We start from the raw sequence: 13,926 nt of genomic DNA on the forward strand, positions 1-13,926 counted from the left end.
CTTTGGGATGAATATGTTATCTTACATTTCATAGTTTTATTGCCAAAGCACGTTGTTTCTTAAAAAAACATTTAAATATGCCAAACAATTTATGTTATTTGTGTATCTGATAAAAAAAAAGTACTTAAAAAAATACTTTAAATATGTATAGAAATGTAAATCAAACATGTATTCATAAAAGAGTCCACGCTTCTTACTGATGTTCACGTTTATTATTGTCCTCTCACGGAACACCGTGAAAACCAGAAGACACAAAACAGCTTAATGTACAAACAACAAAGAAACAAATACTGTGTGTCTCATCACCTACAACAAGTATAACAGTGCTAAATAAAGTTATCTTAATCAATGTTACCGTGATCGCCTGGTAGACCAGCAGTAGAATAACAGACGGGAAAATAACAGTTCGCCGTTTTCACCTATTTCTGAAAAACAAAATAGCTGCTTAAACTTCCGGGTCAGGTCACGTTACAACAACAAAAGCTCGTTTATCATCATGAGTAGAACAAAAGCAAAACAGCAAAGAGTTTAACACAAGGTACCCGAAATTACAGTAAATGCAATGTATTATAATTGCGTAAATAAACTACTTAATAATTATACAAATCGCGTAAATCAACTTCCACTGTTTACACGGCAATGTATATAAACCGGTCGGCGTCAGCCACACTTTCAGCAACTGCTGTGGATGCCAGGGCAATAATCTGGAGGCTTTATTTATATAATAGAAAGTAGACCCCTTGTGGTTAGAAAGGGAAATAGATGCAGAACGCTTAACGTGCCTGTCAGCCCTGCACGGCCCGAGCGCACCGAGTGGGAGGCGGCAACCTGCACGACAATCACACTGAGACTCCCTCATAGTTGTTAGCTGTTTGTTCTGATCGGAGGAAGACATCAAGGAGCCGCAGGGGGAAAAAAAATGGAAAATGAGAGCAAGAGGAAGATGAAGGAGAGATTTGGCCTGAGGCGGGACATCTTTAAGGAGTTCCTGGCGGAATTTCTAGGGATATTTGTCCTGATAGTGAGTACCTCCCTCTGCACCTGTCATCCAGCTTAAACAGCCGCTTTAAAGCTTTGAACCAGTATGCTAATAAGGTGTCAAACTGCGTCTCCAGGGACTGCTGTCTCTCATACGTCTCTATTAACAGATAGTATATTGTGGGAATAACAGACTTTCTCTTTGATGTGCTGCAGCTGTAATTTGCTCCTGACAATCATAACAAGATGGGATTGATGTGGGACTGTTTTTCGTCCTCACATCTCCTCCAGAAGTGCAAAGTAACATAAAAGATGATTCATTATAACTGTAATCAGTCATTGTTTCTCAGTTATTAGGTTATGGAAAAAATAAACATGGAATCAAATTAGGTATAGCAAATGATCTGCTGTACAGAGTATAATGTTTCCTGATCCTTCCTTGAAACAGTTACTAGCTTTTTATTTATTATGGCAGTCTGGATTGTCTTCGCCTCCAACTATCACCCCTGAGCTCCACCTGTCACCTCTCTGAGTCCACGTTAATGCCTGATGCCATGTCAGAAAAGAGATGCAGCTTCCACAGCAGCCTCTTTTTATTGTTGGACAACTGCTCTCCTACCAACACTTTGTTTTTGTCTGAATTACTTCTGCCTTTGATCTAATAAATGGGGGATTCATTATTTCTTTTCCAGGCTCCAAGAAGGGCAAATTGTTTTTGGCAGTCAGAGGCTGTCGGTAGACAAGAGTGCTAGTGTTAATGACTGTTATAATTGGAATAATTAAAAACAATGGGTCTTTCTACCTCCACCCTTTGTGTTTTTGTTATTGTCTGTGTTCCAGCTCTTTGGATGTGGTTCAGTGGCCCAGACGGTCCTGAGTAAAGGGGCTCTTGGGGAGCCCTTGACCATCCACATTGGTTTCTCTCTGGGAGTCATGATGGCTGTCTACATGGCAGGGGGAGTGTCAGGTAAAAGTAGCACACTGTGTATGTACACATGCCCAGCTTCATTCATTCAATTCATTACAATACTAAATCATCCTCAACTCTTTCCAGCTAATGATTATTTCCATTATCAATTATTCAGAACAGTAATTGATTCATCTTTCAATAAATTCCAGAAAATGGTGTAAAAGTGCAAGTTTCCAAAAGCCCAAGGTGACATTTATATATTGCTTTCAAAGACATTCAGTTTACAGGGATATGAAGACAGCAAAAAACACATTCTCACAGTTGAGAGGCTGCATTGAAAGGATGTTTGGCACATTTTCTTAATAAGAAAACAATTATTAAGATAGTTGAGTGACTAATTGTTTCAGATATACCTGCAAGCATGTTGACATTAATGCCAAAGATGCTTTCTGATTAATTAAGTATTTTTATCAGGTCTCTGGGGTTCTCAGTGAAGAAAAACAAAAAAAGATTATTATCGGCCTGTAGCAAGCTACTAACGCAGGCTGGTAACAAAGGTCAACGTTTGTCTGTGGTGGAGATGCGATCTTTGGTCGTGGATGTCTGACCGTCTCTTTGCTCTTACAGCACAATTATGATTGATATAACTGCCCACTGATCTAGATAAAGTAATGGTTTATGAAGACCATAGACCTTTGGTATGGACTTGCAGTGTTACATAATGGAGTAAATTCAACATATAGTCTCCTCTTTTCTGGTCTGGGAGTCAATAATTACTGATACACGTGGAGATTTTTTTTTCTGGAGAGTAAACTATGTTTTCTACTGTCCCTAATGGAAGGATTTTCAGTGTAAGAGTGGTGTCAGTGTGCTTAATCTCTGGAGATATTGTGTCCTGATGTCCAAATGGGACTTTTTCGGTTGCATTCCTCCAGGATTACAGCAAGAAGAGCCCTCTGCGCGTTGCCAGCAATGATAGGGACTGATAGTTGTGAAATGTCACAGTGCTTCTCATTAGCTTGCTGAGCCCAAATGGTGAGTGTCAATTAATCAACAGTCAAGGGATTCATTATGTTGGAGGTTGCGTTGTGCAGGCCCATAGACTGTTGTGTGGTCATTTCTATCAGCGTTGGAAAGTGAAAGTGTGAAATACACTTATTCTCTCAAATCTGTCCATTAAATATGAAGTAACAACCAGCAGACAGTTAGCTTAGCTTAGCATAAAGACTGAAACAGGGAGAAACAGCTACCACTACCAGCGCCTGTAAAGCTCATTAATGAACAATGTTTTGTTTGTTTAGTGTAAAAACAATAATTCACAGTTTTACTAGGGTTTTGTGTCAGCATTAATGTTTGGCTCTGAGGAGTTGCTAGGCACCCACAGGAGACAGTTATTGATCCCGGCCAACAAATGTTATAGGCTTAGAGTATATAATCATTTTTACACATTTCTTTGTATTGATTAAACAAAAGAGATATAACATGTTAATAAGGGAGTTTCAGAAGTGCTGGAGGAGCCAGGCTATCTGTTTCCAGTCTTTGTGCTAAGCTAAGCTAACCGGCCACTGCCTCTAGCTACATATTTACCATACAACCATGAGGGTGGTTTCAATCTTCTCATCTAACTCTTTGCAAGAAAGCAAATAAGCATGTTTCCCTAAAATATTGAACTATTCCTTAAAAACCTGACAGTCTCAGGGTGGCACAAATTCTCCAGTGTCATGTGTTTTACTTCTAGCCCATTATGGATTTGGGGAAACTAAATCGTGTTATTCTTGAAATTTAAAGTTATTCAGTGAGAAATTTAACTTTGATTGACAATGGTGAAAAAAGAGGAGTGAAACAGTATTTCAATCTCCATTTAGTTTATGATGGCTGTTGTTGATGATCGTCCCGACTATAGAGTGTTACTCGTGCTACATGTTTAATGAGAAGAGTTGTAAAGCTTCAGAGGAAAAGCAGAACAGCCTGAGGACAGGGAGGTTAATATATGGAGAGCTTTTGCTGCATGACTGGGCCATTCAGCCCCGGGGTCCACAGCTCAGTGGGAAGCTTCTGTCCAACGACATCTCTGAAGATGATCATAGGTATTGGACTAATGAGCTTTACTGGGGCATGGGTCTCTGGAGAGAGGGGGGTCAGGTGTGACAAGCCTGGCGTACTCGGCTTCCCTGGCAGGACAGCCCCATAGGAGACGAAAACACAATTGTTTTCACTTTGTAGTCTCAGATTTAGATGACAGTGTACCGTAAGTGTGACACATCATGGTCACTCTAATGACCTGCAGTCTACGTGTGCCTTAAGCAGATTCAGGCAGATTATGTCAGATGCAATTCAGACAGACCGGTCTGGCTGGTTGTCTTGGTCAGTGTTTGTGAACAGGACGGGGAGATTAACAATGGGCGCATGGCTGATACCCCCAGTGGTGTTACCACAGTGGGGTCAAAGCCAAGAACCCAGAGTGTTAAATAAACGACCCCACACTGTCATCACAGCCCAGTAACATTTGACTGGAATGTGTTCAAACACGCCTCTTAAAGACAATATAGAATGTAGGAAAACAGAACCAATTTGACGGCATACAAACCCAGGGCTCTTTGTTTGAGAATATCCTGAAAGTTTGAAATGAATGAGCTCTAGAGGGTTTGAACACAGGCACTAAATGATTAGACAGCTTTTGTTTTATTCCACTGAACTGAACTGAAAGTTTACTTTATCTGGTGAGAGAAGACAAGAGACTTTCAAAATGCTTTGCTAAGTAATTCTTCTCTAGATTTTAGAGCTGAAATGATTAGCAATTTAATTAAATGAGTAATTTGACAGAAAAAAAATGATTGGCTGTTATTTTTATAATTTATTATTTAAAGGATAACTTGATTTCACACAAAAGGTCAAAAGTCTTGGGGAGTACTGCTGCATATGTTAATGTAAGCTTCGTGAAATCTGACAAATTACCTCAAGTAATGTCACCTGAGTCAGCATCGTTGGATCTGATGATTACAAGTTTGAAAATGAAAAAACAAGTTGTAGGTGTAGAGTTACAAAGAAGTGAGTTTACCAGCTCAAAGTTAAATTAGCTGCTGCTGTAATAACATACTTGAATCTCTCACCAAACTGTTGGCAGTAGAGTTGCATTGGTTGAAATGTAGGTACCAAGTTTTGACAAGGAAGATAAATGTGTGGAATAAAGGAATAAGATTAACTGATTATGAAATCATTATTAAATTGCAGCCCAAATTATATAAATATTTTTGAGTCATAACATTCTTGGTAGTTTTTGTCATTGTCATTTATTGTTGTGGTTACTAGATTTTGTTCATCTCTTTTTGTTGCGTTGTTCCAGGAGCCCACGTGAACCCAGCAGTCTCTCTGGCCATGGTGATCCTGGGGAAGCTTCCTCTGAAGAAGTTCCCTGTGTATGTGGTGGCACAATTCCTGGGTGCTTTTGCTGGATCCTGTGCTGTCTATGGGTTGTATTATGGTGGGTGTAAATGTGTAAATGTCATCACTACAAGAGAACTGTCTCAGAAAGGATTATTAGGTTATCCAGATAACGTTTCAGAGGAAACCCAGAACCCTATCAAGTGTGAAACATTGACTGAAGTGAGGTTATCCAGCTATAATCCTGCTTCATGTGAGAACCCTCTGAGTTTGATAAAAGACTTGAGACATGCTCCTGCAAAGAAATTGCCCTATTTTATCTAAATACTGTTTTTATGTCTGACTTATGAGTAATAAAACACAAATATTGGAGGAGCTTGTTTCTAACAACTATGTAAACAGTTGCTTATCTTTTGTTGTATTTTCTTTTCTACAGATGCTTTGATGGAATATACCAATGGAGAATTTGCTGTTACTGGTGCAAATGCCACGGCCAACATATTTGCATCTTATCCAGCAAAACATCTCACAGTCCTGAATGGGTTTGTAGATCAGGTGGGGCTTAAGGCTAACTTGCAATCTATAAGTAATTTTCCCCTGGAAAATACATTGATATACGCGTGGATAACAACACTTTAACCAGTTTATACAAGCTGTCTGATAACATGAAAGTAAAATCTTTGGATGGTTTTGCTCTTTTTTTATTTGGAATTAATGTTCTCAATGACATTTTCCAACAGCATTCTGTGTAAATGGAATCCACTAGAGCATACAGAGATGCATGGGAGTGTGCATTCAGTGCAGTCGTGGGTGATTGTAAGCATAAATGGACATGAGAGTTGTTTGCTGATGTATGAACAATTCTGCTCCAATGCTGAGAATAGCTACCATCTGTTATGAAAGTGTACGAGGCGAGATACAAATGTTAGTTTGTGTATTTGTGAAGACAGGATCGAATCAGTATTTTTCCCTTCATCATATTAATTTGAGCTACATTCACATTTATAAGAGGTTGTATTTCAGATGAAAAGCATTATGTTTGTTAACTGATTATATTTCAATAAAGCCAAGATTTAAACCATTTTTATATGCATTACTGACATAAACAAAGCAGCTACACCATCAGAAACATGGTGACATTTGATAATGGGCATTTGGATCACAGACCATTTGCCTTTAAATGATCAAATTAGAATCTGTCAAATCAAACAAAATAAAAATGTTTAGATAATATGTTAATTTGAAATATATAGCCATATGGCGCTGTGTAGTAAAGCTGCCTAATACAGACTGAAACCAGGGGAAAGGGGAAGCCCCTTAAAAGCTTATACAAAATAACAGAGGGCAGAGGTCACTGAGGTAACTCAAAAACAACAACACCAAAAAGAGTGATTTGTTATGTTCTTTTATGTCTATATTCTAAGATTGTGCACTTCATTTTAAAATGTTGTTGTAGTCTTGAATTTAGTGAAAATGACTGATTTGTGCTAATTGTCTGATGCTTTTGTTTTCAAGGTAATTGCAACTGCAGCACTAATCCTGTGCATCCTGGCCATCACTGACAAGCGGAATATCGGTGCTCCAAAAGGCATGGAGCCTCTGTGCATTGGCCTGATCATCATGGCCATTGGAGTGTCCATGGGTCTGAACTGCGGCTATCCAATCAATCCGGCACGAGACCTGGGCCCACGGTTCTTCACGGCTGTAGCTGGGTGGGGGATGGACGTATTTAGGTAATTTTACTGAAAAAGAAACAAAAAGGTGCCTTTTCCACATAAAGAACAGTGATGAAAATATAAAAGAAAGAGTTTAAAAGTCTCTAATATCCAGCAGGGCAATGTTGGGATTATTATCAGAAAGATGAAAGCCATTTTTGTCGCCTGCCTGAGAGAACTAGGCGTCCATTATTTACTGCTGCGCACACTCTCTCCACTGCCTGAGACGTAGTAGATGTGTTATGTAAGAAACTCAGTTCAACCAAGTGGCTTCTCTTTTCTATCCCACATGAAGAGCAGCATTTGTAGCTCCATCGCTGCTCTCTTGACAATCTGAATGAATATTTAATGTATTTCCTGCATTTTGAAAAAGGGCTCTGGGATTTAAGTGAATAGGGAGAGAATACATGCACACATGAAATATTCAATGCTTCATTACTCAAATGACACAATTCTATATTCGTCAGTTCCTGAGCTCCTCAGTCTCTCTTTTTCCCTTTTATTCTCTCCTTAGTGTACAAACATACTGATTTAATTTCATCAAACCAGAGGTATTCATTAAGATTCCTCTTTTCTTTTTCAAAAACAAGTTATATCATTTATATACAGTTTTAAGTGTCATATTTCACTGAGAGACAACTGGATATGCCCGATCACTTCAATTTTGAAGTGAGATCGCAATTTAAAAAAACAAAAAGCGATAATATCACATGAAGAAAAAGGTGTCATTTTAATGTCACAAAGTACATTTCAGATACTGTCTGCATGTTGCAAACTGGAGAGGGCCTCTACTTTGGACTTTGTCAAGAATGCAAACAAAGCTGTCATGCTACATGTATATAAACTAAATGGCTCACAACAGCAGACTTTGTATACTATGATACCTCCTGGAACATTTCCAGAATCTACAAACACATATAGGCTGATAAGCGTGGTATGACCTCTCGATTGTCTGTGCAGGGCTAAAACGTTGTTTCTGAAGTCAAGTCTTCTTTCCAGTATCTTGATTCAATGTATCCCTCTACAAAAGTAGGTGTAATATCTTTTGAAAAGTTATGTCCACCAACAATAGCGTTTAGTGCGACTGCATAAGCCCCTACAGTGAAGAACCTGTTTAGTTAACAACACTGCTTGGTTAGGTTTAGGAAAAGATCATACTCACATGGCGTTGCTTAAGTAGGCAAGATTCGAAACAAAAGTGAGGTACAATATGTCAACATTGACTTGGTTTCACACAGAACACGAACATGTTTGTTCAACCAGTACCAACTCCCAACTCATCCAATACTGTTGCTTGGTCAGTGCCCCTCATGGTCTGATACTGACGCACAAGGCACCCTTTAGCATCTGGATAAGATGCACCGGGTTTTCAACTAACTGCACTGTAAATACATCTCTGTCATTATTAGCTGTTCAGAGCAAGTGATATCAAACAACGTAACAAATCAAGTACTCTAGTTGGCTAAACCTAACCAAGTAGTTTTGTTGCCTCAGTAAATCTAAAACCTGAGTAAACTTAAATCTGAAGTATATTGAACTGTATGCATGTAAAGAGCGGAAATTGTATGTTTCCTGTAAAGTGGGAAGTGGATTTTCAAAAGACACTATTCATGTAATGAGCGGAAACTGACACGCTGTCCTAACACTAGAGGGCTACCTACAGTAGAGGTGTACAGGCCACTGACTATTCTGCCGTATTTGACGAGTTGGGAATCAAAATGTTTGTTTTTTTACCCATCCATCCATCTATCCATCCATCCCAACCTCCTCCCTAGTAGACTTTGTCTCTCTTTATACTATGTCACCTGACTTCCTTAGAGGCAGCCCTGCATGTCCTGGCTCATGATTACGTGGCTTATATACAAAGTACATTTTATTATTTTTTGTACGTAGAAGTACGAATAACAACCTACATGATTTAAGCTTTAATTATCACTGAGGCAAAGTAGTGTGATCCCCTGGGAAGTTGGAACGCATTCCTTTGGTCACCTTTGCCAAGCTCTGAGGACGACAATGGTCGAGTGACTCGGTCAGTCGGTCTGACTCTTGTGCCAGTTCTCGCTCTTTTTTACAAAATCTCTGTGACACTAATAAAGCATGTTAACTGTTGCACCCTAAAATATCCAAAGCCGGTCGCATTTCAGGAGTTGATCTCAACCACCCCTGGCACCTTTCCACAGAGGAGCTTTCTCACTAACCGATGAACTCTGCCAATGGGACACTGGAGGTTAAGAGCTTCCAGATCCTCCAAGTTGCTGAGCTGAACATCAACAGATATTCTCTGTATAGCCTCTCAAATTTGGAGGCGTTTACAGATGTACAACCTTACAAATTGAAACCTTTTTTGGCTTGATGATGGATCTCAGAAACCTTATTTCTATAGCATTCACTGCCATAATTGACTTTTTTAACTAGGTAATCAAAGCTTCTTTTACTCAAGTGTTGACATGTATATATTTATGCTGTTTTTGTCATTGCCCTCAGTGCCCTGTTTGTGACTGGGCCTGCTCTGGTTCTTTATTTTTAACCCCTGCGCTCAAAAGTGGCTGTGCACGCCATTGCTGACATGCATTAAGAATAAACTTAGTAATAAATCTAACTTGGATAAATATGCCATTTTATAAAAGCAGAGTGCTTTTAAAAAAGGAGTTCCTGATCTGACTTATTTGACCCGATGACATAATATAAAGAAGAATTAAAGGCAGTCTAAAGGCTTGCTATACTGTTTTTCTCTGTCTCTATGTCACAGTTGTAACTATCACCAGATGGCTCATATAGCTTTATAGATATATACCAAGATTGCTTTAATGCACATGTAAGCCCTTGGTGCTATGTTCATATCATGCAACTGTGTGCTGAATCTGACATAATCTTTTACATTTATGATATAAATACAGCGGCTACAAATGCAGTCAAATCCATTGGAGGGTGGCACTTGGCTCCATGCATTGTCTACATGGCGTCAATGTGACCCACTGTCTCCTGGCTTGATCATCTTAGTGGTGACCATAGATTAAAGTCTATAATCTATCCGCCTCCCTTCTCTAGTCTACTTCCTGAGTGCCTACAGAAGAGAGAGATGACCCGCTCAGGCGCTTGTTTACTTCCAGGCCTGTGTATCAGGTCTGTTAACCGAAGCCCTTTCTCCCGAAGTAAAGGTTCCTAACAGCCACATTGACCAGCAGGACTCTAATCTCCCTCTGGCTCTGTTTGAGGTTGGCCAGAGTGAGAAATAAGGACACATGCAGTTGGTCTGACACACAGAGCTCCTTAAGACTTTACTGTAATCTGGGATAACTGCATATAACTCACCTCTGGTAGGATGATACTAACATAAGCATACAAATTGGAGAGACAGTATACTTAAAAGTTTCACCACATAAAAACGCAGCCTTACATAATAGACTTCAAAAACGGAACAGGAGAATTTTGAGAGGCACATCATTTTGGTTTTGTCAACAAATGTTGTAAAAAAATCTGAAGTCATAGTATGCCGTCTGGGATACAAATCAGCAAAACTGGTGAAAATAACAGTTGCCAATTGCTGTAAAAGACATGCAGGCAAGAGTGCTTTTCAACATTTCCAAAAAACACTTATTGCCCGTGTACAGTTGGTTAAGCTACCGCGTGCCAATGGTGGCATGCATCCTTAAAGCTGCCTCCCCCTGTTTTAAAAGGATATAGTGTTCTATTGTCAACGCAGAGTATTTTTGACCCTGACATGGATGACTTAGTTGTGGAGTGTCCCAGTATGGCATGGGTTTAAGATTTGAAGTGTTTAATTAATGCAGGATGCTGTGTTAATAATAGTAAATACATTGGTAATTGCATTTTGTCATATTCATTGATATGTATGGATTCTCTCTGCAGAGCTGGAGGTTGCTGGTGGTGGATCCCTGTGGCGGGGCCTATGGTAGGCGGAGCAGTAGGAGCAGGTGTTTACTTCCTCTGCATTGAGTTGCACCATCCCGAGCCTGAAAAACAGGAGGAGAACAACGTCCAGGACAAATATGAAATGATAACTATGAGTTAAAATTTAGAACAAGGGTAGCAGTGCGAAGCAACAACGCAGCTGATTTTCACCCTCAAAAAGGCAAAAAATGTCATCTAGATGAAGCAGTTTTATACATTTGTTATTTAAAAATTCAGAGCAAATTTGCAGTTCATATTTAATACAAAGCATGCATCTGACTACACAATTTCATAGTCATTTATAAAATATGCATGAGTTTTATGAAGCCTTTAACGTCTCTTTTTGTAAAAGTTCTGGTCTATTTATAGTTCCTCGGTTTTATCTGCCTGGGGCTCTTTCATATTTCAAAATATTATAGTAGCTTGATAAACATGTTCTCTTTAGACATCAAGATGTTCCTACTATGGAGTGTTTCCTCTACATTGTAGTCATGCAGTATTGTTCATAATCTCCTATTTCCTAACTAGGATCTTTTCCTCTCACTAGAAGTATTTGCCAAGTTTCTGTACAGCATTTTTATTTTTACTACTGTCTACCTAACCAACACGTATTTAATATGTATAGCACTTTTTAAAAAGTTGATTTAATGTGGAAATGTTGTAATCTATATAACTTTTAGCCAACTAATGTGTTTGATGGACGGACTTCCTTCTTCTGTTTGACTTCGTCCTTTGCATGTGCGTGTGACTGATTGCTTTATCTAGCTTACGGCGTTGGAGTTTTTATTACATGTTTATATAGAAAATCCAGCCTTAAATGATTTTCCTGGCATTGCTTAGTTATTCAGTCTTCTCCATAATTTTGCAGCACACAAACTTTACTTGTGTTATACTGCTGGATTACAGATGTACTCATTACGGACACCCTTGATATTGACAAGCCATAACTTAACATAACAGACATAATTAAGACATGTAAATGTCTGCAAATTTAAAAAAAAAAAACAGGTTTATTTTGTTTCCAGCAGAAGCTTTTTGCTAATGTTACTGGAACCCTTGGTGAATTGTGTCAGTGAACATGCTGTATTAGGGGCAACATGCAAACACTGACAGTGTAATAATAATAATAATGTGTAACAAAGCACAAGAAAGGAACAATAATACTTGGAAATGTAAAATGGACTCTCTCTCTTATTAACTGTGTTGTTGTGATTCATAACGCTTCTTATCGTGTGAATTTTCTAAGACATGTTTTAGAATAAAAAACTTGTTACTGAAAGACAACAGTATGCATACAGACCTATGCTGATATTAATGTTGATATCTGCTTAACATGCATTTGTACTTACACTAATACACTAATTTGTACATACACTATATTACTTACACTAATTGTGGGATTATATTGCACTGCACTGAATGTCATTTTACAACACCTGACAATTACTTAAATTCATTTGTTTGTTTTACTTTTGTGAAACAACATAATGTGACAAAAGGCAGAAGCACAGAGACGCTCTTCTCTGAGATGGATTAAACATGCACTGCATCATTTGGTCTGCTTTCACCAGAACAATCCTAACACTCATGGGGAGTGCCCATTATACTTCAGACCCTGTATGGCCTATGTTTGAATCAGAATAATTACATTTTGTTTGAAAAGGAGTTGAAGGTGTTTGTTTCACTGAATCTATCCAGCTGGTCAGTGACATGGTGTATATTTTGTCTCTCCCTGTCACACACTTTGATTTCAGTGTTTCGGTCCAGAGTGGTAGCCTGTCAGGAAGTAACATTTAAATATTGTTTGTATGTCTTTTGTTGTTGCTTATTTGCTTTTTCTAAGGTAGTTTCCTAACATGAATGCCTTTATCCGTCTGAATTAGGTGTTTGTCTTATTCGGTGTATCTTAATGTTGAATAAAGATTGTTTGAATTATTTGTTTGTTTATACTTGTGTTTATTTCCTTTAAAACTAAATAGAGACCATCTTGCAATGCGAACACTCCTGCCGTGACAGCCGGTGAATAAAGTAGGCAAAGAACCCACTTTCTACCTCCGTTACCTTGCTGTGACCTCACACATCTTCAGATTTAGCCCTCAGTTAGAACTCACCTACACACCTCAAACATTTCTTTTCAATTTACTATACTATAACTATTTCAGGACTATTTTCAACATACTATATTATAATTTTTTATGACTCTTTTGAAATACCAAACTATGACTTTTTAGCCTCCTGCCAGATGGAAGGGGCTCGAACAGTTTGTGTCCAGGGTGAGAGGGGTCGGCTACAATCTTTCTTGCTCGCTTCAGGGTCCTTGAAGCGAACAAGTCCTGGAGGGGACGGCAGATTGCAGCCAATCACCCTCTCAGCAGAGCGGATGATGCGCTGCAGCCTGCCTGCAGTCCTTGGCTGTGGCTGCAGCGTACCAGACGGTGATGGAGGAGCAGAGCATGGACTCAAAGATGGCTGTGTAGAAGTGCATCATCTTTGTCTTTGGCAGGTTGAATTTCTTCAATATGATGCTCCACAACTGTGCCTTTCATTTAGAAAACATTAGAAGTTAAGTGTCAAAAAATATTATAATCATCAAAATAATCATGAAAATCCCTAAAAATTGTTTCCTGCTGATTTTCCTTAAAAGAAATGTACATGTGCTTTTTTGAGACCAGTAATTCTGTGTAAGAAAATTGGGTTAATTTGTCAGCTAAGGTGTTTGTCGGGAGAATTATTTTCCAATTTTGTTTAGATTTTTGCTCTTTATATTAAAGTTGTATGTTTTTAAGATGACAATAAACATCCTTAATGAAATATCGTCAGCCAGCATAGTCATAATCTGATTGGAGAAAAAGGCCTTTTGAGAGAAGACGTTTTGTTTCAAAGCACAGGTGTAAATAATAACATGAATGACGGCTGAATTCAATTTAGCTGTTTCAGTTTCAGGGTTCTGGTATCGGGCACACTGGCTCACTATCACACTGTGACTATGACTTGAATAGAACAGAACCAGAAAGGTGAAATGTGTGTCTG

General features: G+C 38.7%; 1 protein-coding gene across 1 annotated transcript; it reads left to right on the forward strand.

Annotated features, from left to right (window-relative positions):
* Window positions 1-894: 894 nt before the first annotated feature.
* aqp9b (aquaporin 9b) lies at window positions 895-12,724 on the forward strand. Its single transcript, XM_031846291.1, has 6 exons — window positions 895-1,021; window positions 1,819-1,945; window positions 5,232-5,369; window positions 5,706-5,824; window positions 6,785-7,002; window positions 10,855-12,724. Exons 1-6 carry the CDS (start codon window positions 920-922, stop codon window positions 11,015-11,017), a joined length of 867 nt encoding a protein of 288 aa, XP_031702151.1. The 5' UTR covers window positions 895-919; the 3' UTR covers window positions 11,018-12,724.
* The last annotated feature ends 1,202 nt before the right edge of the window (window positions 12,725-13,926 follow it).

The sequence above is a fragment of the Anarrhichthys ocellatus genome, unplaced genomic scaffold, assembly GCF_004355925.1.
Source record: "Anarrhichthys ocellatus isolate YVR2014 unplaced genomic scaffold, GSC_Weel_1.0 scaffold6, whole genome shotgun sequence".
Taxonomy (NCBI): Eukaryota; Metazoa; Chordata; class Actinopteri; order Perciformes; family Anarhichadidae; genus Anarrhichthys; species Anarrhichthys ocellatus.

What these genes read in the sequence shown, in the direction of transcription:
- aqp9b (XM_031846291.1), top strand. Translation starts at nt 920, where the DNA reads ATGGAAAATGAGAGCAAGAGGAAGATGAAGGAGAGATTTGGCCTGAGG. An exon ending in CATGGCAGGGGGAGTGTCAG is followed by an intron (nt 1,946 to 5,231) that starts GTAAAAGTAGCA and finishes GCGTTGTTCCAG; the next exon opens with GAGCCCACGTGAACCCAGCA. An exon ending in TGAATGGGTTTGTAGATCAG is followed by an intron (nt 5,825 to 6,784) that starts GTGGGGCTTAAG and finishes TTTGTTTTCAAG; the next exon opens with GTAATTGCAACTGCAGCACT.